The 24873-nt window shown below is 43.3% G+C and overlaps 1 protein-coding gene across 8 annotated transcripts in view; it reads left to right on the top strand.

Annotated features, from left to right (window-relative positions):
• SETD3 (SET domain containing 3, actin N3(tau)-histidine methyltransferase) overlaps nucleotides 1-24873 on the top strand; it is an 83339-nt gene that overhangs the window by 10644 nt on the left and 47822 nt on the right. For 5 of the 8 annotated variants that reach the window (XM_055361527.1, XM_031001510.3, XM_055361520.2 and 2 more), the window contains 6 exons: nucleotides 4825-4851; nucleotides 4966-5076; nucleotides 7201-7293; nucleotides 9449-9597; nucleotides 11601-11673; nucleotides 12250-12506. In XM_055361527.1, the coding sequence (XP_055217502.1) occupies nucleotides 4974-5076; nucleotides 7201-7293; nucleotides 9449-9597; nucleotides 11601-11673; nucleotides 12250-12506 (675 nt within the window). In that variant the 5' untranslated portion in view covers nucleotides 4825-4851; nucleotides 4966-4973. The remainder of the gene's footprint in view (nucleotides 1-4824; nucleotides 4852-4965; nucleotides 5077-7200; nucleotides 7294-9448; nucleotides 9598-11600; nucleotides 11674-12249; nucleotides 12507-24873) is intronic. The other 3 variants (XM_055361526.1, XM_055361528.1, XM_055361523.2) reach the window with 1 other exon arrangement.

Raw genomic sequence — 24873 nt, 5'->3', positions numbered from 1 at the left:
AGAGACAAAGGAATCTTACAGACAGTGGTGGTTCCAAGTTCATAGTAGATGGGTTACAGAACTGGTACCGAGAAACACTTGCCTTCAGTGACTTAAGTTCACGCCCGACTGCCTGGGATTCAGGGTACAGGGGACTGAGGAGAGCCCTCGGACAGGGTAGACCCAGCCAATGGGGAGGCTTACTGGAAGAGCCCTGGAAACGTGTTTTTTGGGGGAACAGATTGAGGAGATGGCTTGGGTCTAGGATCCTGTGCCCTAGGGAGATACATTTACTGGAAGAAGGATAGGCAGCCCCCCTGCCCCCATGCTTAATTAAGACAAGATTCTTTCTGCCTAACCTAGGCTAGCCACTTTTTCTACCTTGTAGCCTGTATCCCTGCGGGAGAGAAACAGCCCAAAGAGGTTGCCAAAAGACAGAATCCCAATATAAGCCAACTCTTTAGCATCTGTAATAACCTTGAGTTTGACCCTTTCTTACTGACTTTGTTGGGCGTGAGGGTTGCATGGAAGAGTCTAGAGTTTCCCTTAACGCCACAGGGGACATTTTGGTAGAGCCTCAGAGTATGTGAAAAATCTTGCCAGGAGAAGACAAGGGGACAGGTAGTGGGATAGCTGCATTCCAGAAAAAGGGAGGAACATGAGCAGTCCCCTGGAGCTGTGTTGTGTAAAGGTAGGATGAAGCTGGACATGTAAAATAGAGTGAGGCAGTTCAGTCCTCAAAGACCTTGCTAGGGAGGTTACGCATGATCCTGTGAGCTGTGGAAAGACGTGTGAGCGAAAGAAACCTACACAGTGTAGAATTCCACTTATATGAAGTTTAAGAATAGGCAGAACTAATCGATGGTAATAGAAGTTGAAATGTGGGCTACTGGGGGAAGGACTGGTTGTGAAAGGGTTCGTCAGGACTGCTGGCAAGGACTGGTGTGTTTGCTGCCTTCTGCAAGGCTGGGGCCTTGCATGCATGGGGATGAGTCCATGAATTCGTGCACTATGCGGTTTGTAGGTTTCTCTTTTTTTCAGTCAGGGTCTCCCTCTGTCACCCAGGCTGGAGTGCAGTGACGCCATCACAGCTCATTGCAGCCTCTGCCTCCTGGGCTGAAGGGATCCTCCCACCTGAGCCTCCTGAGTATCTGGGGACTACAGGCTTGCGCCACCGTGCCCAGCTAATTTTTATATTGTTTTGTAGAGACAAGGTTTCGCCATGTTTTCCAGGCTGGTCTCGAACTCCTGGGATCAAGCAATCCACCTGCCTTGGCCTCCCAAAGTGCTAGGATTATAGGCATGAGCCACTACGCCCAGCCTATGCAGTTTGTATTTTATACCTCAATTTATTAAGGCTGACTGTTGACATTATGGTCGGGGAGGACTTGTAGGCAGGGAAGTGAATCACGAAGGGATTGAAAGAGCTGGAGATGAGGGTCTTAGCTAGGAGTGGCTTCAGTGACTGCATAAACATCACCCAACAGGACTTTTGAAGATTGCGTTCTAGCATGTCTGCCTTCCCAGGGGCTAATGTACTGGTGTGTTTTGAAGTTACACCTCTGCTGTATTTATACACCTGTTTGTTACTCATTCTAAGAGCCAGCAGTTTTCTGGCTTAAAAAAGAAATCTTGAGAACAATTGGAGTTACAAGTACTCGACTGTAGAATTACTGTCAACGGAATGTATTTTGTTTTCAAATCATTGTAACCATATTTTTAATGGTCTGTCACGCGGAGCAGGAATTAGACATTTCCTGTCTGTTCCAAGAGGATGGAAACCTGGGTAGAAGCTTCAGAAATGAGGATTGTAACCTGACCTAAGACCTGTGCAGATGCTCTTCCCTGGGAGCTCAGGGTGGCATCCTCTGTGTAGCACCTGCCATGTGTTGAGGCCTAGGCTGTATGTCCTCAAGGAGCCTGTTATCTGAAGGGATGCTGGTATGTGAGCACGTCTTTTAGTACAGTGGAGCCCAGCAATAATGGGAGAACATACAAGGAATTGCAGAGGTGCAGAGAAGAGAAGATTATGACTAGGGGGACCAGGTAGACTTTAAGGGGATTCCTGGATAGCATTTTTAGAGAAAACCAAGAGTTAGTGAATAAGTGACTAAAATATTACAGTCAAGGGGTGAACGGGGAGGCAGAGATAGGAGGTACATGATGACGTCTGTAGAGGGACTGGGAGCCCTTGGTGTTGCTGGGAGGGTGTTTTACATATTTTTGCTGGTTTCCTTTTATTCCAGGGTGACTGACCCTGTATATTTTACACTGATTTTTAGGAGACTTATTAGATTAACGTGTTACACATTATTCTTTATACATTAGATACAGAAGAGAAGATAGCAAGGTTAGCCTGTTAAATAATGTGATTTCCTACTATTTAGGGTGGTGGCAGCGTGAGGGTAGATTTAAGCAGCAGGGACAGGCTTGGGCAGGGAGATGTACGAGACTAGTGTTAGGGTCTAACCATGAGGACTCGTTCAGGAGGTGCAGGAGGAAGTGGCTGGAGCTGCCTAGGTGTGGGCTGAGTGGCTGCTGGTAGGGTTGTGGCGGGGTGTGGGGCCGTATCCCATGGTGTTTGATCTGGAAGACCTGCTGCCATGTACTTTTTTTTTTTTTTTTTTTAATCTGTATTTAAACAGAGGCAGTGTGGTAGTGGTTCTGGGTTCAGATTCTAGCTGTACCTCTTACCTGATGCATGACCTTGGACAAAGAGAAGGGACTTAACCTTTCTGAGAATGTCATCTGAAAGATGAGGATGGTATCTACTGCTTAAAGTGCGAGGAAGATCAAATGAAGAGCTCTGTCTTAGTCCAGCACCTGGCAGAGGGTAAATACTGAGCTCCAGGGAACAGGTGCTGTTACATCAATGAGCAACTGGAGTTGGGTGGATCGCTGAGAGAAGACTTTGGGGGAGGTAAGGGGCTGTAGGCAGAGCGAACAGAGCCTGTTTTGTAGCTGTTGGTGGGCACCCTGTGAGGGCCAGTGCAGAACAGCCCTGTCCCAGGCTCACTTACTGTTAAGAGAAGGGAAAGGGTCTTGGAGCTCCTCATCAGAGTGACGTTCTTGCCTCGTTTATAGGCTCCCACAGCAGAAGGTCTTTCAGGCAAGGCTGAAGGGAGAGGCCAGCTAAGCCATTGCTGACAGGATGCTTCTGCGTCTCCTCCTGCCAAGCCAGCAGACCCGCTATATTTGGAAGTGTGATTAACGTCCTTATTACCAGACTCCTTGGTGGTTTTAGTTATTTTCAGGTTAAGTTCGATGGTCTTCCAGAGATGCCCTCCGCAGATATAGGAGGCCTGAAATGCCCAGAAGGGTGGAGGTGCTGTGTCCAGGCTGTGCCCTTGCTCTTGGCTGTGAGCCAGAACCATGGGGAGCTTTTTTTCTCTTCTAAGAAGACAGTTCTTAAGCATAGGAAAAGGTGCTTAAGCTGTCTGTCATCCTGCCCTCCCCTCACTTAAATTTTCTGCTTTTGATCACGGAAAAAAAATTCCTTTTATTGCTGCAAAAGTTTTATGTATTTTTACCGGTTTCCTTTTATTCCAGGATGACTGACACTGTGTATTTTAGACTGATTTTTAGAAGACTTATTAGATTAATGTGTTACACATTATTCTTTATACGTTAGATACATAAGAGAAGATACACACGTTAGCCTGTTAAATAATGTGATGTCCTACTATTTTAGCACGTGACCATATTTGCATGGACTCAGTTACAGCAGAGTCAATGATCATCTGTATAGTGGGAGAATATGTTTTAAACCTTTGTCCTAGCATCGTTCTTCACATGGTGATAGTTACTACTTTTTGTAAAAACAAATGGACCAAAGTCTGCTTTTTGATTCTCACTTGAGATAAAGTGTAACTGACTGGGGCTCCTGGAGGCCATCCTGGTGATGGTTTTGTTATTCATTAGCTTATGGATCGCCCTACCAGCTTCTTGGCTGGACACTTTCTCCATCTTCCTTGGTCATGATCTTAGCCCCTTGTCTCTGGAGAATCAAAGCCAGACTCCTCTGGCAGTGACTGTCACCCTGTCTTGAGTGGCTGCCTCACTAGGCTTCCCTAGTGACCCCCTCTCCAGCCGGGTTCCCTTCCTCACTGTGCTTCCCTCACGCTTCTAGTCCTGTCCCTGTCTTCGAATGCCCCCCCCCACCCCCCGTTCTTCACACATCCGTGTCCCTTACCTTCTTTGAGACCTATTGTTAAAAGCACTTGCAAGCAAGCATTATCTCATAGGGTCTTTACCCAGGACACCATGGCATGTCCTATACCACATGGTCTCATCTGCGTGTGAAAATATGCTCATCATTTCTCACGTGCCCACAAACAGAGGACGCGTGTGTGGCACACTGGAACGCGACGGGAGACCTTGTTCAAGTCCCGGGTCTGCCATCAGCTTCCTGTGAAATCCCAGGCAAGGTGCTTGGTATTTCCCATGGAACAAAATGCAGGAGTTAGACTAGCTCGCCAGAGTTTCTTCCAGCTCTAAAACGTCTTCAGCATTTGTCCAGAGAGTGTGATCAGTTGCTTATGATACAGTTATGGTTAATGGGAAATGATTATTTTAAGGCAAAGTGGGGAGAGAATATATAGGTCTTTATGCCCATATGTGTATGATGTATGCATGGGTTTTATCTCTCTAGTATCCTGGAATATGTTAGTCTGCACAGTGAAATCTATGTAATTAAAAAAAATCTGGAGTAAAATTTGCTCTACTATAGTTTTTGTAGGTGAAAAAGAACGAACTTTTCTTCCAGAGACTACAAAGCAGATTTTTTTTTTTTTTCCCATTTGAGAACCTCTAAATGCTAATACTACACATTTCTTTTTCTGGAAGAAAACTTCAGGATACGGCATATGTAAGGTAAGATCTTAGCCTCTGAAGACTAAGACACTGCCGTGTGTTGGACATGTTTTATTACTTGATTTTGTTTTTTGGTAATGTAATTTTTTTCTCTTTTCTTTCTCTTCTCTGTAGTCAGAAAAATGGGTAAGAAGAGTCGAGTAAAAACTCAGAAATCTGGCACTGGTGCTACAGCAACTGTGTCACCGAAGGAAATCTTGAACCTGACCAGTGAGCTGCTGCAGAGTAAGTCCTCCTCTGGGCTCTCCCTGCCTTGATGTGGTGGCTGTGCCTTTTTCTTCGTTGTCACCAGAATGGGGATGCGTGTATCAAACAAGCTGGTATTCAGGTCCAAGCTTATTAGCTGTGGGTCTGGGCGACTCACAGAGGTTCCCAGGCTTGCAGTCCTCACCTGTGAGGATGGAAACGCCCGTCAGAACGGTGTGGCTGTTAACAAGGCTTGGGTGAAGTAATTGTGAGCTTCCATGGCACAGTCACCTGGAACATGGTCTTCCCTGAGGACCCGTGGGCGAGAAGAAGCTCTACTGTTTTTTCACAGTGTGCCGCTCGGCAGATTACTGAACCCTTCCAAAACTCAGTGTTCTTGTCGGTAAACATAGATAATAACTGTCTCGGGGAATGAGCCAAGGGCCTTGTGAGATGTGGTGTGTGAAGGTACTTCACGGGCTGTTGGCCCAGGGGAGTCCAGCGTGCCTATCGGAGACCTGGCCTTCAGAGCTCTGCCCCTCACTGGAATGGCTCGCCTTTCTTTTTGGTGATTCAATTAACAGTGCTTCTGATTTTTTTTCTTTTTTAAACAGGGTCCCGCTCTCTCACCCAGGCTGGAGTGCCATGGCACTAAGACGACTCACTGCAGCCTTGACCTCCTGGGCTCAAGTGATTTTCCCACTTCATTCTCCTGAGTAGCTGGGACTACAGGCCTGTGTCACCACGCCCAGCTAATTTTTTTTGTAGAGATGAGGTTTTGCTGTGTTGCCCAGGCTGGTCTTGAACTCTTGGGCTCGAGAGATCCTCCCACCTCTGCCTACCAAAGTGCTGGGATTACAGGCGTGAGCCACTGCACCTGGCTGTGTATCTGATTTTTACATGCTGTAGTTTGAGAGTTCTTGGTTTAAGGAAGTGAAATATCTATTAAGTGCCTCTACTTGTTTTAGCAAGTTAGTGTAATTTGGTAACTTTTTAAAATTATGAATTTGAATTGGTGCAGTTAGTGCCTTGGCTGTAGCTGTGGTCACTCCGTTGCCCTTTGTCCATGTTTAGATTATGTGGCAGGCTAAACCTCAAGTAAAAATGCAGCTTTCCCTTTGAGACAGAAAGCAGGCCGCAGCCAAGTTGGAGTCAGGTCCCTCTCGAGTGCTGCCCTGGACCCTAGTGGCCTGTGGAGTGTGGCTGTCCTGACCATTCCTTGCCGAGCTCCCCTGCCTCTGGCAGCTTGAGGACAGGCTCGCTGCTGCTTCATCTTTGAGGCCTGTTCCAGGCCTCAGCGAGTGCTTATTGTTGGAGAATGAAGTAAGACTGGCTACCCTTCATAGTTAAGACTCAGCGTGTATCTAGTTATTGTTAGTTATTTGCCACATATACTCTTAATAGAGAGCAAAGGGGCCCCAGAGGTTAAGCAGGAGTGTGGGAAGGGGCTGTCTAAACCAATGCAGTTGTGTGAAAAGAAAGAGCTGCCAATAGGCGGGGTGCCCAGTGTGCAGCCTTTCAAACTCACACCTCAGCCTCGGGTGTTGGTCTTTTGGTTCTGGCCCCACAGTGGAATCTTAGCTTCTTTTTTAGTGGTGACTATGCCATCTCATTTTGCAACTCCCCCAGACTGCTGAATATAGTGCCGTACACATGGATGTGAAATGTTTGTCGACTAATTGTCCTTATGTCCAATTTAACTGGTTCCCTTAGGGAATCAGTGTTATGGGGTTTAACTAAAAAGAAAGGTTGACTTTTACTATTAACTTTTACTATTAACTTCTTTTTGCCATGTAGAAGAGTTTTGGGGATATAGTTTGCATTTTAGCTTAGCTTTTTATCATAGATTTTCCTGTTAGTAAGTATATTCTGAAAAGAGTTAACTAAGAATAAGGTGGATGTGAGCTAGGTGCTTGCTCAGTGCTCTCTCTTGGGTACGTTAAGTGGGGGATGTTTTTATGATGCCCCAGGGTTTGTCTGCTTTGAGAAGTGTACCTGCCTTGTACTTCTCACATTCATTATCATGGCTGTCATATGTTTGTCTTTTAAAAATAAACCAACCCCAGAACAGCAACAACAAAGTCCAAATCCTCTTTCTTGTGCAGACTAGTAGGTTAAGTTGAAAGAGAGAAGTGTTTCAGTACCATGCCTCTTATGTTACAGAATGCAGCAGTCCGGCGCCTGGCCCAGGAAAAGAGTGGGAAGAGTATGTGCAGATCCGGACTCTAGTTGAGAAAATACGGAAAAAGCAAAAAGGTAAAATTGCTAGAATGATAACTGTATTTTAATAATGTCATGTAGAAACTTGATTAGGTCAGAGGGTTGACGAGTAGTAAAGGTCTCAGCATCATTGGTGTCACTCTGAAAGGTCTTGTAGTGGGGGTTGCAGACCGAGAGAGAGAGCAGTTAGCGGGATTTCTCCCCTTTCTGAGATGCTATTACCTGCTTCGGAAAGGGTGAGAATGTTGAGCTTTAGGAGAATAAAATGTTTGTATCTGGGTGCTAAAATGATACAATTTTATTTATTTACATTTTATAAAGTATTTATTTAAATCTGGTTTTTATACCGTTATTTCCTTTTGAGTTTCAGGACAGTGCATGTAGTGTATATCGTCAACAACAAATAAATGCTGATTGGTTAATGCATTAGCAAGGTTTATAATGAACTCACACACATCTCAGTTAAATAAGAGGTGTGGTCATATTCCTTAAGCTGTGTTTTTACAGGACGTATGCAGTCGCCATTGTAATGATTCTCATCCAGGCTGGCGTGGGGCTAAGTGTGAGTTTGAAAAAGCTCGTTCAGTATACCTATTGTTTTTGTTCTGTAAAGCACAAAAAGTAAAGATTATTATGCAGGACCACATGGAAGGTAGAAGCAGAAAACATCCTAAGGAGCATGCATTGGAATGTGGGGCCCTTTCTTATTGTCATGAAGGGCCTCAGGAGAGGGTTTGTTTTTTATTTGCTGTCTTTAAGTAGTGGTTTTTTTGCTCTTCCATACACATCTCTAAACATGTAGTCTTCAGTTTAGATGGTCTCAGACTCCAAAATGGTGAGTTCATAATGGGTGTTTTCAAACAGGTTCCTTCATAATGGGTTTATTTGCACTAAATAGGAGTCTGTGCTAATCCTTTGTCACCAAGTGGGTAGCGCCTTAGTTTCTCTTCTGCGTAGATACTGTTGACTACACCTGACACTGAGGGTAAAGCATTTGCCAGTTCTCAAGGAGTGAATAGGAAGTTCCTTCTTTGAATATTCCTCATTCTGGTCATTTTCACCATTTAGCAGGTATCTTCGCATATCCAGCATGCCCTCTTCACATATCAGGTTGACTGTTAATTATGCTGTGGTAAGATGGCCACAGGCACCTGAGCTATGTGCCACACCCAGCTTCCTCATAGTAAAGTTCCTGTTCCCCTTCTTTTATTCATCCAAACAGAATGTTTTTTTCTATGCATGTCTTTTCATCTTTTTGACTACATAGGACATGCTGAAAAGTTCAGAAATTAATATAACAGATGCCCAAGAATCTGCTACGCCAGCTGAGCACATGTCAAAGTTGTATTCTCATTGTCCTTTCTTTTATTCTCACCCACTGGTCAGCTTTCCTTTCCCTTCCTCAGCCCTTGGTTTTGTTTTTATATTTGTTTTTAAGAAATAAAACATCACAGATACAGCCAAAGCCTCACATTTTCATCCCCTTCCATTCCCTCCCTCCTTGCAGGGTGTTCATCTTCACTGTGAATGTTTTCTACTTCATAAATAACCCCATAAAAATATATGGTTGTAATTGATATTTGAAAAATTTACATAAATGGTGTCATATTACATGATTTTTAAAAAACCACCGTGGTACATTTAGTGTTATACTTATGTTGATACACATAGCTCTAGCTCATTTAAATTGCCTTACAGCCTCCTGGCTTACAGCTCTACAGTTTTGTGTTCTTAGAATCAGGGCTGTGGGGCTCATCCTTTCCCATGTCTCCTTGTGCACATACGTGAGCTACTCATTTTTGTTTTAATGGAAATTTTGTTAAAGCAAATGTGAACATGAGAGATGGCATGTTTGACTTTTAAGGAGAAAACTGCTCTATAAATCATAGTAATGGTAATAGAAGCTCTCTGCCCTTTGCCATCATATTACTTAATAGTCAATATTTATATTACCTAGTGTCAGTATATATTTCACTGTAACTGACAGGGAGTTTAGGATTTTAATTCTTCTTCCCTGTCACCAGTTAAGGTATGTACTGTGACCATCTGGTGATTAGTTTTGATTTCAAGATTGGCATGTTAAAAGACTATTTCCAGTGTTAGTTATGGCCTGTTTTTATTTTCTGAGAGACGTGTGAATGATATGTGTCCTAAAAGTAGCTCTTGTTTTCTAAAACGTGGATTAATATAGGTCTGTCCGTTACTTTTGATGGAAAAAGAGAAGATTACTTTCCTGATCTAATGAAATGGGCCTCTGAAAATGGGGCTTCTGTCGAGGGTTTTGAAATGGTTAACTTCAAAGAAGAGGGCTTTGGTTTGAGAGCAACAAGAGATATCAAGGTGAGTTTATAAAATGTTGGTCTCAAGGGGTCTATGTGTTTGAACTGTGGTGTACTGTAGAGGGCTCAGGGTGAAGAGGTAGACGTGTGGTGGGGGAGTTCTAGTTCTGAGCCTGTGGGCAGATAGGCAGCCTGGAAGGGCCTTGGGCTCATGTTCTAAGCAGCTCCTCCCACCTTATCCTCCTGGGGAGCCAAGTTGCTAATCAGTGACTGGGGCAAGTCAGTTCACATTTCTGAGCCTCTGTTAGGAGACTATAGAACATGCCTCACAGGATTTTGAGATTTACCTAAAGATACGGAGGTGGACTCATGGTTTGGATTTTGTAACTTACTGGAGGTGAGTGGGTGGAGGGCTGGCGGTGTGGGTATGCCTACTAGCGTCTGAAATGGATGACTATGAGGCTGAAGGTACTAGGAGCTCACTGAAATGGCAATACCAGTGGCAATAGGGAGAGGAGAGAGAAATAGCCACCTACTAAGGAAGAAGGGCTTTTTCTCCCCTCTTGGTTCTTGGTTCTTCTTTCCACATGAAGGGAGCAGCAGTCGCTGGCCATGCCTGGCCTCTTCTCACCCCTCACTCATGTCTCTTCTAAGAGGAGGCACTCCTTCATCTGTTGGCCAAGTTTGGGAGAAGGAACTGGACTTGGCCTTTTTCTGGATGGGAGCTGGTTGCCCGTATGCATTCATTCCACTCAGCTGTCTGCCCTGGAAGCTTTGCAGGGGCAGGCCACGTGGGGAGGGCGGTGGGGATCCAGCTCTGCCTGTAACTAGGTGGGGGAGTCTGTCTAATTCTGGGATTCAGTAGGTGATATTTTGGGTGACCATCTGTTGTATTCTATCTCTCTCTCAGTTGTTTCAGAACTTGGGTGGAGGAAAGGGTGTTATTTGGGCCCCCTCAAACCTCCAGCAACATTTTTGGCTAAGTTGTAGTTAACCTTTCATTGATAGATTGATAAATCACATGCTGGTATATTAGATACCTGTTAAATGTCTACTGTGTGAATGGTAGTATCTTGCTTCCAAAAAAACCAGTCTCTTTCTTCATGATGCTTATAATCTATATAGTAAGGGACAAGACACATACAAATAACTTAATAGTTGACATTGGTGAAAGCAAGATGCCACTTGTTCTTCTCTTGTGACAGATTCAAGGCAGTATTTGTGTGGATGCTGCCCAGAAGATCCGAGCTGTGGACTTTCCTCACTATGTGCTTTTGTGGGGAGGCGAGGGTTGGGGAGGAGGTCTTAAACAACAGACTTTTATTTCTCACAATTTGGAGGCTGAATGTCCAAGATCTCAGGGTGCTGGCATGGCCTGTTTAGGTGAAGACATTCTTGGTTTGCAGACAGCTGCCCTCTTGCTGTCTCCTCACATGGTGGAGCGCCATGTGCATGTTTTTTGCAGTGTAGATACACAGGACACAGCAAAAGGAAGCAGCCTGTATTGCCAAAAAATGAGAAAAAGCTTTGGGAAACAAGTTTCTAAACCAATGTGTCTTCTGGGCATGTGATTTCACTAGTAACTGTTGTGCTTTAAAGATAAGTATGTAGAGGAAGGAATGTTACTCTGGCTTCAAAACTCAGTAGTAGTAGTAATTCACGTCGACAGATTAGGGTTTTTGTTGGAGGCAGGAATTTTGTTTTGATTTGGTCTGGTTTTAGAACTTAAAAGTACAGTAAAGAATACAGTAAACACCTTTATGCTCTACTCCAAATGTTATATTTGCTTCAAGTTAAAGTTGAAAGTCCCTTTTTTGATTATTTGCTTCTCAGCATATGTAGTTTTTAGTTTTTCTGTTGGAAACAGGATTTTAAGCTATACTTCTACTCATTTAACTATAAGATAAATGCTTACATTTTAAAATGTATTTGAATATTTATTTGAAGTGCTGATATGCAGCCTTAAGTTGTACTTCATGTGTGATTGGATTTCTGACCGTAGGTATGGTTGGATTGAAGACTGTACCGTGTTTTGGTGATTCTCCTATTATTTTTTTTCCCTAGGCAGAAGAATTGTTTTTATGGGTTCCACGAAAATTGCTAATGACTGTTGAATCTGCTAAAAATTCAGTGTTGGGTGAGAATAATTTCTGACTCTTCAAGGCAAAGTACAAATGACAAAAATATGTAAAATTCCATTTTATGGCACTAAGGATAATACTTGGTTTTTCTTGACTGGCGAAATATTCCCTCAAATATGCATTAAGTGTTTTTCATTTAATGTTATAAAAAAGATGCACATGACCTTTATTTATTTATTATTATTATTATTATTTTTGAGATAGGGTCTCGCTTTGTCACCTAGGCTGGAGTACACTGGCACCATCATAGCTCACTACAGCCTTGATCTCCCAGGCTCAAATGATTCTCCCACAGGTGTGCACCACTACATCTGGCTAATTTTTTTTCTTTTTGTGGTGATGGGGTTTTGCTATATTGCCCAGGCTGGTCTCAAAGTCCTGAGCTCAAGCAAGCCTCCCACCTTGACCTCCCAAAGTGCTAGGATTACAGGTGTGAGCCACTGCGCCCAGCCTGTACCTGACTTTAAATGTTACAAGACCTTTTAGTTTTTCTGTAATTTGTAAATGTATATTTAAATGAAGTTTTTAAGAAGTTTGTGGAACTTACGCTGTTAACTTCTGGGTTAATTCAGGGCCCTTATATTCTCAAGACCGAATCCTTCAAGCCATGGGAAACATCGCACTGGCCTTTCATTTGCTGTGTGAGCGAGCCAGCCCTAACTCCTTCTGGCAGCCCTATATTCAAACCCTCCCCAGTGAATATGATACTCCTCTCTACTTTGAAGAAGATGAAGTTCGATATCTTCAGTCCACACAAGCTATACATGATGTCTTCAGCCAGTATAAAAACACAGCTCGACAGTACGCCTACTTCTATAAAGTCATCCAGGTGAGCAGCTGTTTGCAATTTAAGTATATATTTCACAGAGTGGGGAGGAAAGAGGAATTGAGTCCATAAATATTCCATTTGATGTCTTATTAAGGATACTTAAACATTTTACTTTTTAAATTGAAAATATAAAATACATTTCATCGTTTGTTTTTACAGAAATATCAATGAAATGCTGTTATATATATATATTTGATTTCATCAGTGCCCAGTGTTAATACAAGCAGCAGTTGTTCCTGAGTTATTGAAATCACCAAGTTTTTTTGTAAACAAAAGATCACAATGAAATTTTAAAAGCCTTAAAGCATATCTAATGCAATAAGTTACTCTGTGTATAAATTTTTCAAGAAAATGAGTGTTAATTTTTTTCTATATATGTTAGTATAAAATATTGACAGTTAATTTAGCAAATTATAACATTTATGTTTTTCAACGTGTACTGTGTATTAATTTTAATTTGTTCTCAGTGAAAGTTTCTCATAGAAATCTCTATAAGGCTCCAAGTATTTGAATTACCCGTGATGACACCTTTCTGTATTTTGGTGGTGTGGCCACCGTTATCTTTCATTTGCAGTTGAACAGCAGTCAGAAGGACCAGGGCCAGTACCACAGTCCCCACCAGGACTGAGAGGTGGTGTGGCTCCTTCTCCTGACTCTGCACAACCTGAATCACTCAAGAGTCAGCTCCTGGGCTGCTGTTCTTGAGATATGACAAGTGGGCAGGTGAACTACTTGCTCGCTTTCCTTGTCTTTGGTTGGTGTGACAACCTGAATTAGGTTTGATTTGGTTGTTCCTTAAATGGTCTATCCTTGCTATGTTTTATTTGCAAGAAGTGGTAACCTCATTTCATTGCTACAGGTGATACTGCTTTCCATTTATTATTTTCACTTTGTAGCATGCTTACTACACAAGAATGTTACACTCAGTTACATCTCCTCCTCCAGCAAGCACTTACAAATATGTCAAAAATTATACATGACTGTTGTCTTCATGTGGAAATCAATCACTCGGTTTTTCTAAACTTTAGGAAGTCATTAGGAATGGTCATACAGTATGTATATAGCTTTTATTTCAAGTTGGCTTAATTTAAAAACTATTGATGAAGCCAAATGAAAACTTTGCTTCTTCATATAGTGTGCACCTGCAGTCCTGCAGTCTAAGGTTGGTTTGGCTCTTCATGACCTGGAAGGGTTATACTTTTATTCTTAGTTCTCAATGGTATATCTTTCATGACTAAAGGTTAAGCTGACTTTAGTAGGTCTAAGTATTTGTCATTTTCTCTTGCTGGACAATGAACTACAAGCTGGCCCTTTTTACTAATGTGCCTCTAGTTTGCAAACGCTGGTAGCCTGCTCTGAGAGGACTCTCTTCTGTTGGCAGGTTGGAGGGTCTAGGATGATGGCAGGTCTTCTGATAACCGACTTGGCGTGAATGAGCTTTGGCTGTTTCTTTGTATTAACTGGTCTGTTTACTTCAGTATTAACTAAGTAGTGCAGCTTTGCTTCAAAATTTGATGAGATTTTCAATGGCTGTGAGTCACTAAAATACTCTGTTCATATAGATGGAACCATTTTTTGTCAATTTGTTTAAGAGACAGGTCTCTTCATAACCCCCTGAAATAAACTGCCTTAGATGATGCTGAGATGCTACGGGGATTCAATTATACCACCTTCTGTGTAATAAACGGTGTCATTGTAAACATCTCAGGAATTAGAGAACATTCTAAAAGTAAACTCTTAATTGAGAAGTTTTCCCAAGAGTAATAAAATTCCTACATGACCAATAAGAACAATTTGTATAATTTATAATGAGTACAAATATCCTTTTTAAAAACAACATTCTTAGAGCACTAATCTTTTTAAAGAAATTATTCCTCTTTACTAAAAAATTTAGTCAACCACTATCAAATATGGAACATACAAATGTGAAATTACCAGGTAATCAAATGTCTGCACAGTTGATTATATTTTTTGCAATTAAGTCAGTCTGAATATTTGAAAAAAGTACCATGATTTAGAAATCAAACTGGTTACTTTTATGTCAAAAGTATGAAACTGAGAAGAGCAAAATGTGTCTGGTCACACATATAAGTTCTTTTATTTTATATCAGACTTTTTTTTCCTTTTGTGAGACAGGGTCTTGCTGTGTCACCCAGGCTAGAGTGTAGTGGCATGATGATGGCTCGCTGCAGCCTCGACCTCCGGGCTCAAGCAATCCTCCCACCTCAGCCTCCCCAGTAGCTGGGACTATAGGCATGTGCCACCACGCCTGGCTAATTTTTCGTATTTTTTGTAGAGATGGAGTTTCGCCACGTTGGCGAGGCTGGTCTTGAACTCCTGGAGTCAAGTGATCCGCCCGCCTTGTCCTCCCAAAGTGCTGGGATTACAGGCGTGAACCGCCTCGCTCAGCCTGAAGACATTTTTTATTGTTGAATTGGGAGTGTGGGGTACCACTGGCATCTAGGTTAGAGGTGCTGCTACACTTCTACATATAGGGCAGCCCCTACAACAAGGCATTTTCCAGCCCCAAATGTCAGAAGTGCTGAGAAACCCTGCTTTGTATTTATATACAGAACAGAGCACGTCAGATACCTGTATAATTAGAAAATCACAGTTCTTCCCGCCTAATGATTGGAAGCCTGAGGCCTACCGACACTGGTTGTGAGTGACTTTCACCATTTTCTCATGAATGTCTTCTCGTTAGCTGATTCCAGATCCCTTCCTGGCTGTAAGTGCATCCTGTGGTGAGGAGAAGGTATTTTAGAGCACTTTTTTGGTCACTGGCATTTAACACATACCCCTTCTTTTTAAGAACCTACAAATAAAAGACCAGGTTTAGAGATACTTGACTTATTAAGGATACAAATACAGGGGAACAAACACTGAAAAAATGTAAACCTAAGATTCAGGTTATAAAATCATGCAGATTTGGAGTAAGGGGCTGAGTTGAGATCCTTGGCATTGCATGTTGAAAATGCGATATGCATGATGGGGTGGGGTCAGTTCTCCGTGTTAGCTGGGGGACTTCACAGGAAGGAGCATTTGAGTGATGGGAGGGAAGGAACCCCGGCCCCTGGGCCGGGCAGTCCTGAGTGTGGTTAGGAAGAGTTGAAACAGCTGTATCCACTATCCAAGTGAGAGGCGCTGCGGCTGCGTGGAAAGAGCACATGCTTTGTAGTAACACAAACCTGTATTGTATGGTTCATTTGCTATTTACGTATAATTTGGAATTAAATATAATTTGGAATTAGTTGCTTTACTTCTCCGAGTTTGTTTCCCAGTCTGTAAGATAAAAATATGAAGACCTGTTTTTTCGTGTGACCATTGTCAGCCCAAGTTGGATTGTTTATCAAAGCAACTAGCCTGGTGCCATAGCACCTGTGGTTGTTAGGAGTCAGTTTCCTCTGGGAAACTGTGGAAATGGTGGGGTGAAGCTCCCTCAGCAAGTGCAGTGTGGTAACTGAGAGGGTGGGCTCTGGAGCCAGCCTGCTAGGGCTGAAATCACTGCAGCACCACTTAGAACTGTGTCATTTTGGGCCGGTCTCCGTGCCTGCCTTCGCGTGTCTGTAAAGGGGGCTAATGGAGTGCCTGACTCCCAGGGTTGCTGAGCGAGCAGAGTTGATCCATGTGAGGCCCTTAGCACTGTACCTAGCACACAGTGCTCGTTGTAGAAATGCTCTATTTATGCTATTACTATTTTGTGTTTGACCCTCAGGCCATGTTATTTGGTTTTGTTTTGTTTTGTTTTAAATCCCTTCTCCTGTCCCTTCAGTATCTTATGTTAGTATTTCTTAGTGTTTTCTACTAAAACAGAACTCCTGGTGGCCAAAAATAACATTCCTGCAAGTCTGGGGGCTAAACCCATAGTGACTCGTCACAAGCTCAAAGTTGCTGTCAAGCCTGGGCAACCCATCTCTACAAAAAATTAGCCAGGTGTGGTGGCATACACCTGTCGTCCCAGCTACTCGGGAGGCTGAAGTGGGAGGTTGGCTTGAGCCTAAGAGGTCAAGGCTGCAGTGATCTATGGTCACACCACTGCATTCCAGCTTGGGCAACAGAGCAAGATCCCATCTTAAAAAAAAAAAGCATTTGCTCCCAAGATTCATGTTTTTGTTGTTGGTTTTTGGACTTGTGTTTTTAAGTCTTAAAAATTCATGCAAATGATGATGTTTGCTATTTTTAAAACCATGTTAAGTGACTTACCATCAAGTCAGATGGGTATTGCAGGAAAACAACCCTGCTTTCTCCTAAGACCTTGGGTTGTCTCACGCTCCAGTGTGACAAGCGCAGTCTTTACGTGTAGTAAGTGCCATGAAGCTGACCACGTGGGCAGTTCAGGTGTGGTTCTTTTTCAGAAGAAGAAAATGTGACAGTCACTTAACATGGGTAAAACTAACCAGCTGTGAAGGGATCATTACATATTGATAATACACAATAATGAGCTTTTTTTTTTTTTTTCTTGAGGTGGAGACTTGCTCTATCACCTAGGGTGGAGTGCGGTGGCACGATCTCGGCTCACTGTAACCTCCGCCTCCCGGGTTCAAGCAATTCTCCTGCCTCAGCCTCCTGAGTAGCTGGGATAACAGGTGCCCACCACCACGCTCAGCTAATTTTTTGTATTTTTAGTAGAGACGGGGCTTCACCATGTTGGCCAGGCTAGTCTCGAACTCCTGATCTCTGGTGATCCGCCCACCTCGGCCTCCCAAAGTGCTGGGATTACAGGCATAAGCCACCGTGCCCGGCCAATCATTAGAAAATTTCTAATGATTTAAAGTAAGTTCCTATTGGAATAGGAGCTGTAGGCACCCTAGAATGAGGTGCACTGCGGTGACAGTTAGGAAGGAATAGGCTGTGGGCTAAGAGCTTTTGAATGAGGGTTCATGACAAAGCAAAACACACTTAAGCAAAAGTTATCTTTTTAAAAAATTGTCTTTTGAGTCTAGCTGTTTTTCTAGTTTTAGAACGTTCTCATCGCTTCTAAAAGTCTTAAGTAATAAATTGGAGTGAACACAAATGTAAACATTGCATTGCTGTTGTTTTATAAAAGTGTCATATTTTCTCATCTCAGTACCAAACCATGTATCTTTCCCATGCTTTTCCAGGATCAGATGTTAGGCCTTTGCTCCTTTTAGTAGGTCACCTCATCAGTGCATTGTCACTCAGGGAGAGAGAGAGGATTATTACATCAGTTCCCAGTTCATATTCCATTACTGTGACCTGCTCTCAGTTTTTTCTGTTTTCGGCATTGAGGCTGTTAACCTTTTCCAGGGTCATGGGGACCCTCTCCCTAGAGAAATGAACTTGCAGATCATTTGGCAGGGTGCTCCGAATTCAAGAACCTCATTCACAATTTTTATCTGTGATTTCCCATTTAAAATAGTTTTCTTGGGGGCGTGTACCAAACTCTGCATGTGAACTGAAACCTATTTTGTTTTTTCCCCCCCGATCTGCCTGCTGGCTCGGAGGTCTACAGGCCATGGCTTGCAGCCCCTGTCTCTGGGTACTTTGGGAGTGACAGCAAGCACGATTCAGTTCTGTGCATCCCCGGTGGTGATCCTGGTTTTTGGGAGAGGAGCATGGAGAAGTGATAATAGTCCATTCAACCTTACAGCTTGCTTCAGGCTTTTAGGATTTTTAATTCTAAAAGCACCAGTACTGACTTCTGGTATTTATACATCTCTTCGTGTCGATTTCTCTGTATTGCATTTTTTTATTTATTGTTTTTCTCTCTTTGGTGGTGGTTGCCTAAAAACTAGAAAAATAATTTCCTGTGCTCTGTCCTCCCAGCAGATTTCCTTGATCCAGGACCTTTTAGTGTGGGCACTTAGTTCAGATCACCTTCTGTCTTTAACTTGCTTTTATAGTTTGTTTGAAACAAAAGTCTTGGGCTGGGCGCAGTGGCTCACGCCTGTAATCCCAACACTCTGGGAGGCCGAGGCAGGCAGATCACGAGGTCAAGAGTTTGAGACCAGCCTGGCCAACATGGTGAAACCTCATCTCTACTGAGAATACAAAAATTAGCCGGGCGTGGTGGAGCGTGACTGTAATCCCAGCTACTTGGGAGGGTGAGGCAGGAGAATTGCTTGAACCCGGGAGGCAGAGGTTGCAGTGAGCCGAGATCGTGCCACTGCCCTCTAGGCTGGGCGACAGAGCAAGACTCCGTTTTGGGAAAAACAAACAAACAAACAAACAAAAAACAAAGTCTTTCTGGGCCCCTGCTCTTCCTCATGTGTATGGTAGGGGCTTGGGCTTTACGAGTTTTGAGGAGTCCTTCCAGTTTTTACATTGTAAAATGTAAAACACCTGTATGAACACCTGAACGCTACATACAGTGTATGTCAAATATCTTCTTCTTGACATCTTCTTCATGAGTTGTTTGACACACACTGTATGTATCCTTCAGGTGTTCAACAGATAATAGTGTGTAACCAGAAGCCTCAAGCTGCAGGAATTTTGAGAGCATTCGTTGTATTAAGATACAGCACCTGGGCCAGGTGCGGTGGCTCATGCCTGTAATCCCAGCACTTTGGGAGTCTGAAGTGGGAGGATGGCTTGAGTTCAGGAGTTAGAGACCAGTCTGGGCAACATGGCAAAATCCTGTCTCTACTAAAAATACAAAAAATAGCTAGGCATGGTGGCACACGCCTGTAGTTCCAGCTACTTGGGAGGCTGAGGCAGGAGAATCGCTTAAACACAGGAAGTTGAGGTTTCAGTGAGCCGTGATCACACCACTGTACTCCACTCCTAACCCTAATCCAGCGACAGAGCGATACCCTGTCTCAAAAAAAGAAAAAAAGAAAAAAGATACAGCACCTGCTGGTGAAACATCATACTGCAGCTTGACGGTTGAGGAATGTCTACCACCCAAACTCCAGAAGCTAAGTTTAGAAATTGTGGCTGAGCCAAAGGCTAGAAGAGGCTTGTGTGAAATGGAGCTAAAATTTATGTCAGTTTGTGAAGCAGAGGCCAGGGAAGAAGAGAGGGCTCATGGTGGAAGGCTGAACTTGGCATTTAAAACTGTTGCAACTTTAACCCTAGAAAAATACTAGCAGATCAGAACATACCAAAGTTCAGCTGTAAGTTGAGACTTTTGCATGGAAATGGATGACCAGTTTTGTGATAGAAATAAGTGGAAAAGTAGGATTTGGCTTAAACCCTACTTTGAAGTACTATACTTGTGTGAAAGCAAAGTATATCCTATCAGATTTTACTTACCTTAACATAGTTGAATGATTAGCTCAGATGTTTTTCATCTATGCCAATTAAAAATAAATTAATAGACCCTGTGAATGAACTGTTTAATTGATAATCAGTACCATGTAATGGGCCCGGTGCTGTGACGTGGGGCACCAGCTTGTCTGAAGATTAGCTTATCTTAGAGACATGTACATTTTTCTATGTTGTTGAGGTTGAATGTAATGCTTTTTAAGTAAATGCAAGCATACAGAGTTTAATGGAATAGAGACATATCTATTAAATTGATTACTACTATTTTTCAGTTGATCTCATCACTTAAGTGATTTGTCACACCTTACTTGGATTTCTTCTTTTGTGTTGATCCAACCATTTGAGAGGTGCAGGGGAAGGTATGGAGATGGAGAAACTCATATGTGTATCAACTGCCATGAATTTTGTTTTGAGGCAAGCATCATTGCAGCAGCCTCCCCCTTTTCCTGCCTTATGCTTCAGGATGGAGTAAGGCAATTTCAAGTTGGCCATCTTCCTCGAACAGGCAACTCCTACCTAGCCAGAGCTGAGTGGCAGAAGAGACAAGCAGCCATGTTCACAACTTACTGTTGCTGCAGCCTGTCTCTGAAAACAGGGCCCGCCAAGAGGCAGAGGAAGATGTCACTTTTGGTTCTTGGCATCCTGTGGCAGTTGTGGCTAAATACAAACATTTCCCGCTGTTCTACTTGTCTCTGACAGAGCTACACAAGAATAGCACAAGATGTGAATTTCCAGAGATGTATTTAGCCTATGTTTTCATAAAGCTCTCATCTACATTTAGAACTCTGATAATACATGAGGCCTTCAGGAATGTGTACCAAATTAGAGTGAAAACCTCTGGGCATCAGCTTAAAGATCCCAAGGCCCTGAAATTCACAGAAAGGGTTTAGACGCTCAGTAGCATACGCTGTATATAGCTACGTGTCCTTTAGCACTGTAAGGGAAAATACACATATGCTTTATATAACTTGGACTCCTCTGTGGCAGAGGTTGTATACAGGAGTGTCCCAGTTTATGCATAGATTGTATTGCAAATTGTCACTCTGAGTTGGCATGGGGGCTCCTCTCCCTATTCAGCTTCTATTCTGTTGGTTTATCTTAAGTGTGAGGTATCACACCAGGGATAGGGACTAGTATTTCTGGGGATATGAAATTTGTTTGTTTGTTTGTTTGTTTTTTAACTTTTTATTTTGAGATAATTCTAGACTTACAAAACAGTTGCAAAATTTGTGCACAGAACTCCTATATACACTTCACCTAGCTTCACTTAAAGTTAACATCTTATACAGCGTTCAGTTTAATGATCTAAACCAGGAAGTCAACCTTGGTACAATACTATTAACTGATCTGCAGACCTTGTTTGAATTTCACCAGTTGTTCTGGCATTAATGCCCTTTTTTCCCTTCCAGAATCCCGTATTGCATTTAGTTGTCGAATCTTCTCAAATCACTTCCAGCCTGGGATAGTTCCTTGGTCTCTCCTTGTCTTTCATGACCCCGGCACTTTTGAAGAGCACTGCTGGCCTGACCGGTTACTTTGTAGAGGTCCCTCAATATGCATTTGTTGGATGTTTTATCATGTGTAGACTGATATTACGCATTTTATGCAAGAATACCATGGAAGTAAAGTGTGTCCTCAGGGAATACATGAATCAATATGTCTTTTTGGTTTTTCCATCAGAAGTTACTGTTTTTCTCTTATAATTAATGAATACCTTATAGAAAGATACTTTGAGACTATGCAAACGTCCTGTTTCTCACCATCAAATATCCTGTTTCTCACCAGATACAAAAACCTGATAGATACTGGTTTTTGTATCTATCAGGATTTTTGTCTGTAATAGTTACTACTGTAGTGTTTGCCAAGTGGTGATTTTCTGTCTCCGTTATTTCTTCTACATGCATTCATTGGGATTTTACTAAAAGGAAGAGCTGTCCCTTCTTCCACATTTATTTACTTATTCAGCTGTTCATATCAGTATGGACTCATGGATATTTATTTTATTTGATAGACTGTGTAATCCATTACTATATATTTGATACAAAAATTGTTTTAGATGGCTCTTCATGTAAAGATGCCTGATTTCCTTGTCACTGATAATTTGAGAGTATGTGTCTTGTGCAGTTTTGGCATGGAGTGCTTAATAAAAAATTGCTGAAATTGATGCATAACACAGCAGATCATTTATAAAGTTCACTTGGCCTCAGAGTTCAAAGAGTGACTGTGGCCACTGCTTCCTGTGTGCCATATTCCTGACCTCAGTTTCACTTAAATGTTTCCCTAGAAGCAAACGTGTTCCATATGTGACATTTTTTGTTCTCAGCCAACTTCATGGTAACATTGCATCTGCTGACTGAGGGGTATGAGCTACAAATTGAGGAGGGACAGAATAGAGTCAAAGATGATGGTGAGGGTACAGGGCGGTCAGTTTCATAGGCCGGAGGTGTTGAGGTTGATGAGCCGTGAATCTAGATTTAATCCTTGCATTCTATGGTCATGGGAACTGGGTAGATATTATGGGGCATAGAAGGGAAAGAATGATGTCTGTTTTCAGGTTGTTCATCTAGGTTGGCTAGAGGACTTTTCCAGTGGGGTAAGCAGCATTCTTCACAGTGTGCCCCTGGAACTGTTCTGTCGGAGTGGCTCTTTTCCACGTCGTAGGAAACCCGTGGCTGCAGATGGAAGACACTGCGTGAGAAGGGGGCTGAAGCTGTGCTGAGAGCTGCAGATAACGCTTCTGCCACTGCCACTGCCACTGCCACTGTGACAGTGGATTCAGTAAGAGTGACTCTCCCTGGTGCAGTGTCGGCTCTCTTCTCAGGCTTTGATCCTTACCCTGTGAGGGAGTTTCAGTCCTCATTTTTCAAATGGGGAATGGGAGAAGTTGAGCAGCCTGCCAGAGGCTTGTGGTACCTGCACCTGGAACTGGACTCCAAGCAGGTCTGTTAGACCCAAAGCCTGTGCTCCTAGCCACAGGGGCTCACCAAACCCTGTCTTAGTCTTTAAGGTTGTGTCTGGTCTTAATTTTGGGACAAAGAAATAGTCTAGTTTTAAGGGCAGGGCAATCTTATTTAAAATCTCCTCTCTCGCGCTGGTATTTCACAGAAAGCTGGGTGTGGCCCTGCTGACTGAGGACTGTGGGCCTGTCAGTCCAGCCTGTGAGCTTGCTGGCAGTCTCTTCCGGCTCCCCAAAGATCACTCCAGCTCTTCGTTTTACTCTGTGTTGGGATTGAAAGATACTCGTTCTTAGAGGAAGTAATAAGCCTATTTGCTTTTTTTCCCCCAAGCTATGAGGAAGCTGGTTGTGCTCTATTTTTTTCTTTTATTGTTATCCTTACCGGTTCAACTTATTTAATGATACAAAGACTGAAAAAACTAGGACTTAGGACATCAGTCCAGGCTTGCCTGTTCTCTGGAGAGTTGCCGGTGCCTTTATAAAGTTTGGTAGAGCCACTGGCTGTCTTGGTGAAATGCCCTGATGTGTGACCTTGCCTGTTCGTGATAGCTGACATTGAGATTAATTTGTGTTCAGTGTGTAAGCACTGCCTTCGTTGTGTGCTATTTAAGGTTTCCAATTTTGTAAATTACTCATTCTAAACACATATCTCATTTTCATCATTTCCATAAATGAAAACTGTAGCTATGTCATTCAAAAGATCTGTGCTTTTAACTATGTTCTTGTTTTGTAAATGTTATAGATCACATGGAGACTTCACCTTCTGTGAATTTAGCGTTCTTCATTTTTTCTATTTTGTCCAGCTTTAGTTCCAGTGGCTTTTGGGGGACTGAAGAAATGAAATGGGCTGGGCACAGTGGCCCACGCCTTTAATCCCAGCGCTTTGGGTGGCTGAGGTGGGCAGATCACCTGAGGTCAGGAGTTTAAGACCAGCCTGGCCAGCATGGTGAAACCCCGTCTCTACTAAAAAATACACAAATTAGCTGGGCGTGGTGGCGTGCGCCTGTAGTCCCAGATACTTGGGAGGCTGAGGCATGAGAATCGCTTGAACCCGGGAGGCAGAGTTGCAGTGAGCCAGGATTGCACCACTGCACTCTAGCCTGGGTGACAGAGTGAGACTCTGTCTCAAAAAAAAAAAAAAAAAGAAATGAAATACTTTTTCTTTGTCCTTGGGGCTCTGTCTGGGGTCTTCTCGGTGGTGTGTGTCCCTGCCTTGGAGCCTGGGGGAGGGTGCCCCTAGCGTACACTGGTGTGTCCACCTGAGGCGGGTTTGAGTTCCCAGGTCAGACCCCAGCATCTGCATCCTGCCCTCGGGACTGGCAACGCTTCTGCTCTGTCTTCCTCGCTGACCCTTCTCACTGGAAGCCCTCCTGTTAAACCATGGCCTTCCTCCTCTTCCTCATCTCTTTACCTGACTGCGGTCCTTGGCCCTTTTAGGAAAAGTGTTGCTTTTGTCAATCAGTTTGGGAGCTGATGTCCAGCAAAGTGATGCACGTTTTCCCTAGCCTCCCACCTTACCTGTGACGCAGGTGTTTGCATGGGAGTAGAGGCACCCATAGGGGCATGGAAAACAGACTTAAAGGGCAAACAGTTACCGTGGAGTCCCAAGTGATATAACTTGGGGCTGGCATCCTAACCAAGGAAGGTTAGGCAATGCCTGCTGTGGGCTGAGCACGGTAAGACTTTTCTTACTTTCTATTATATAAGGAGGTGTCTGGAACTACACCTTCCTAGAATAATCCGAGACAGAATTAAACAAATTAGAAGAAAGCGCCAATACCAGGTCTAGGCTGTCATTGATCGTTTAATTTGTGTACTGAGAAGTCAGAATAGAGGCCAGAAATACAGGGCTTTCTCCTAAGACAGTGTTCCTTGGCGCCTCCAAATGCCAGTGGTGGGCTGAGGGCCCTGACAGAGGCTCCCTAACCCTCACCGTTCCTCCAGAGCTGGGCACTGTCCCCATTTTATAAGTGAGGAAGCAGGTGTAGGAACAGGAAAGCTCGCCAGAGCCACTGAGTAAGCCCAGTCAAGGCGGAAGCTGAGACCTGTCTGACCCTAGACACAGTTTTTCCTCCATCTCCTCTGTCTCCACAGGCCTGTCCCGTTCTGTGATTCCTTCTATCCCCAACTCCAGTCCCAGCTTTACTTGTCCTGGGCCCTCCCTATGAGTCTGATCAATAAGAG

Source organism: Gorilla gorilla, chromosome 15 (assembly GCF_029281585.2).
Source record: "Gorilla gorilla gorilla isolate KB3781 chromosome 15, NHGRI_mGorGor1-v2.1_pri, whole genome shotgun sequence".
Classification (NCBI taxonomy): Eukaryota; Metazoa; Chordata; class Mammalia; order Primates; family Hominidae; genus Gorilla; species Gorilla gorilla.
The sequence above is the reverse complement of the archived record's forward strand: the minus strand, read 5'-3'. Positions and strand labels throughout refer to the sequence as shown.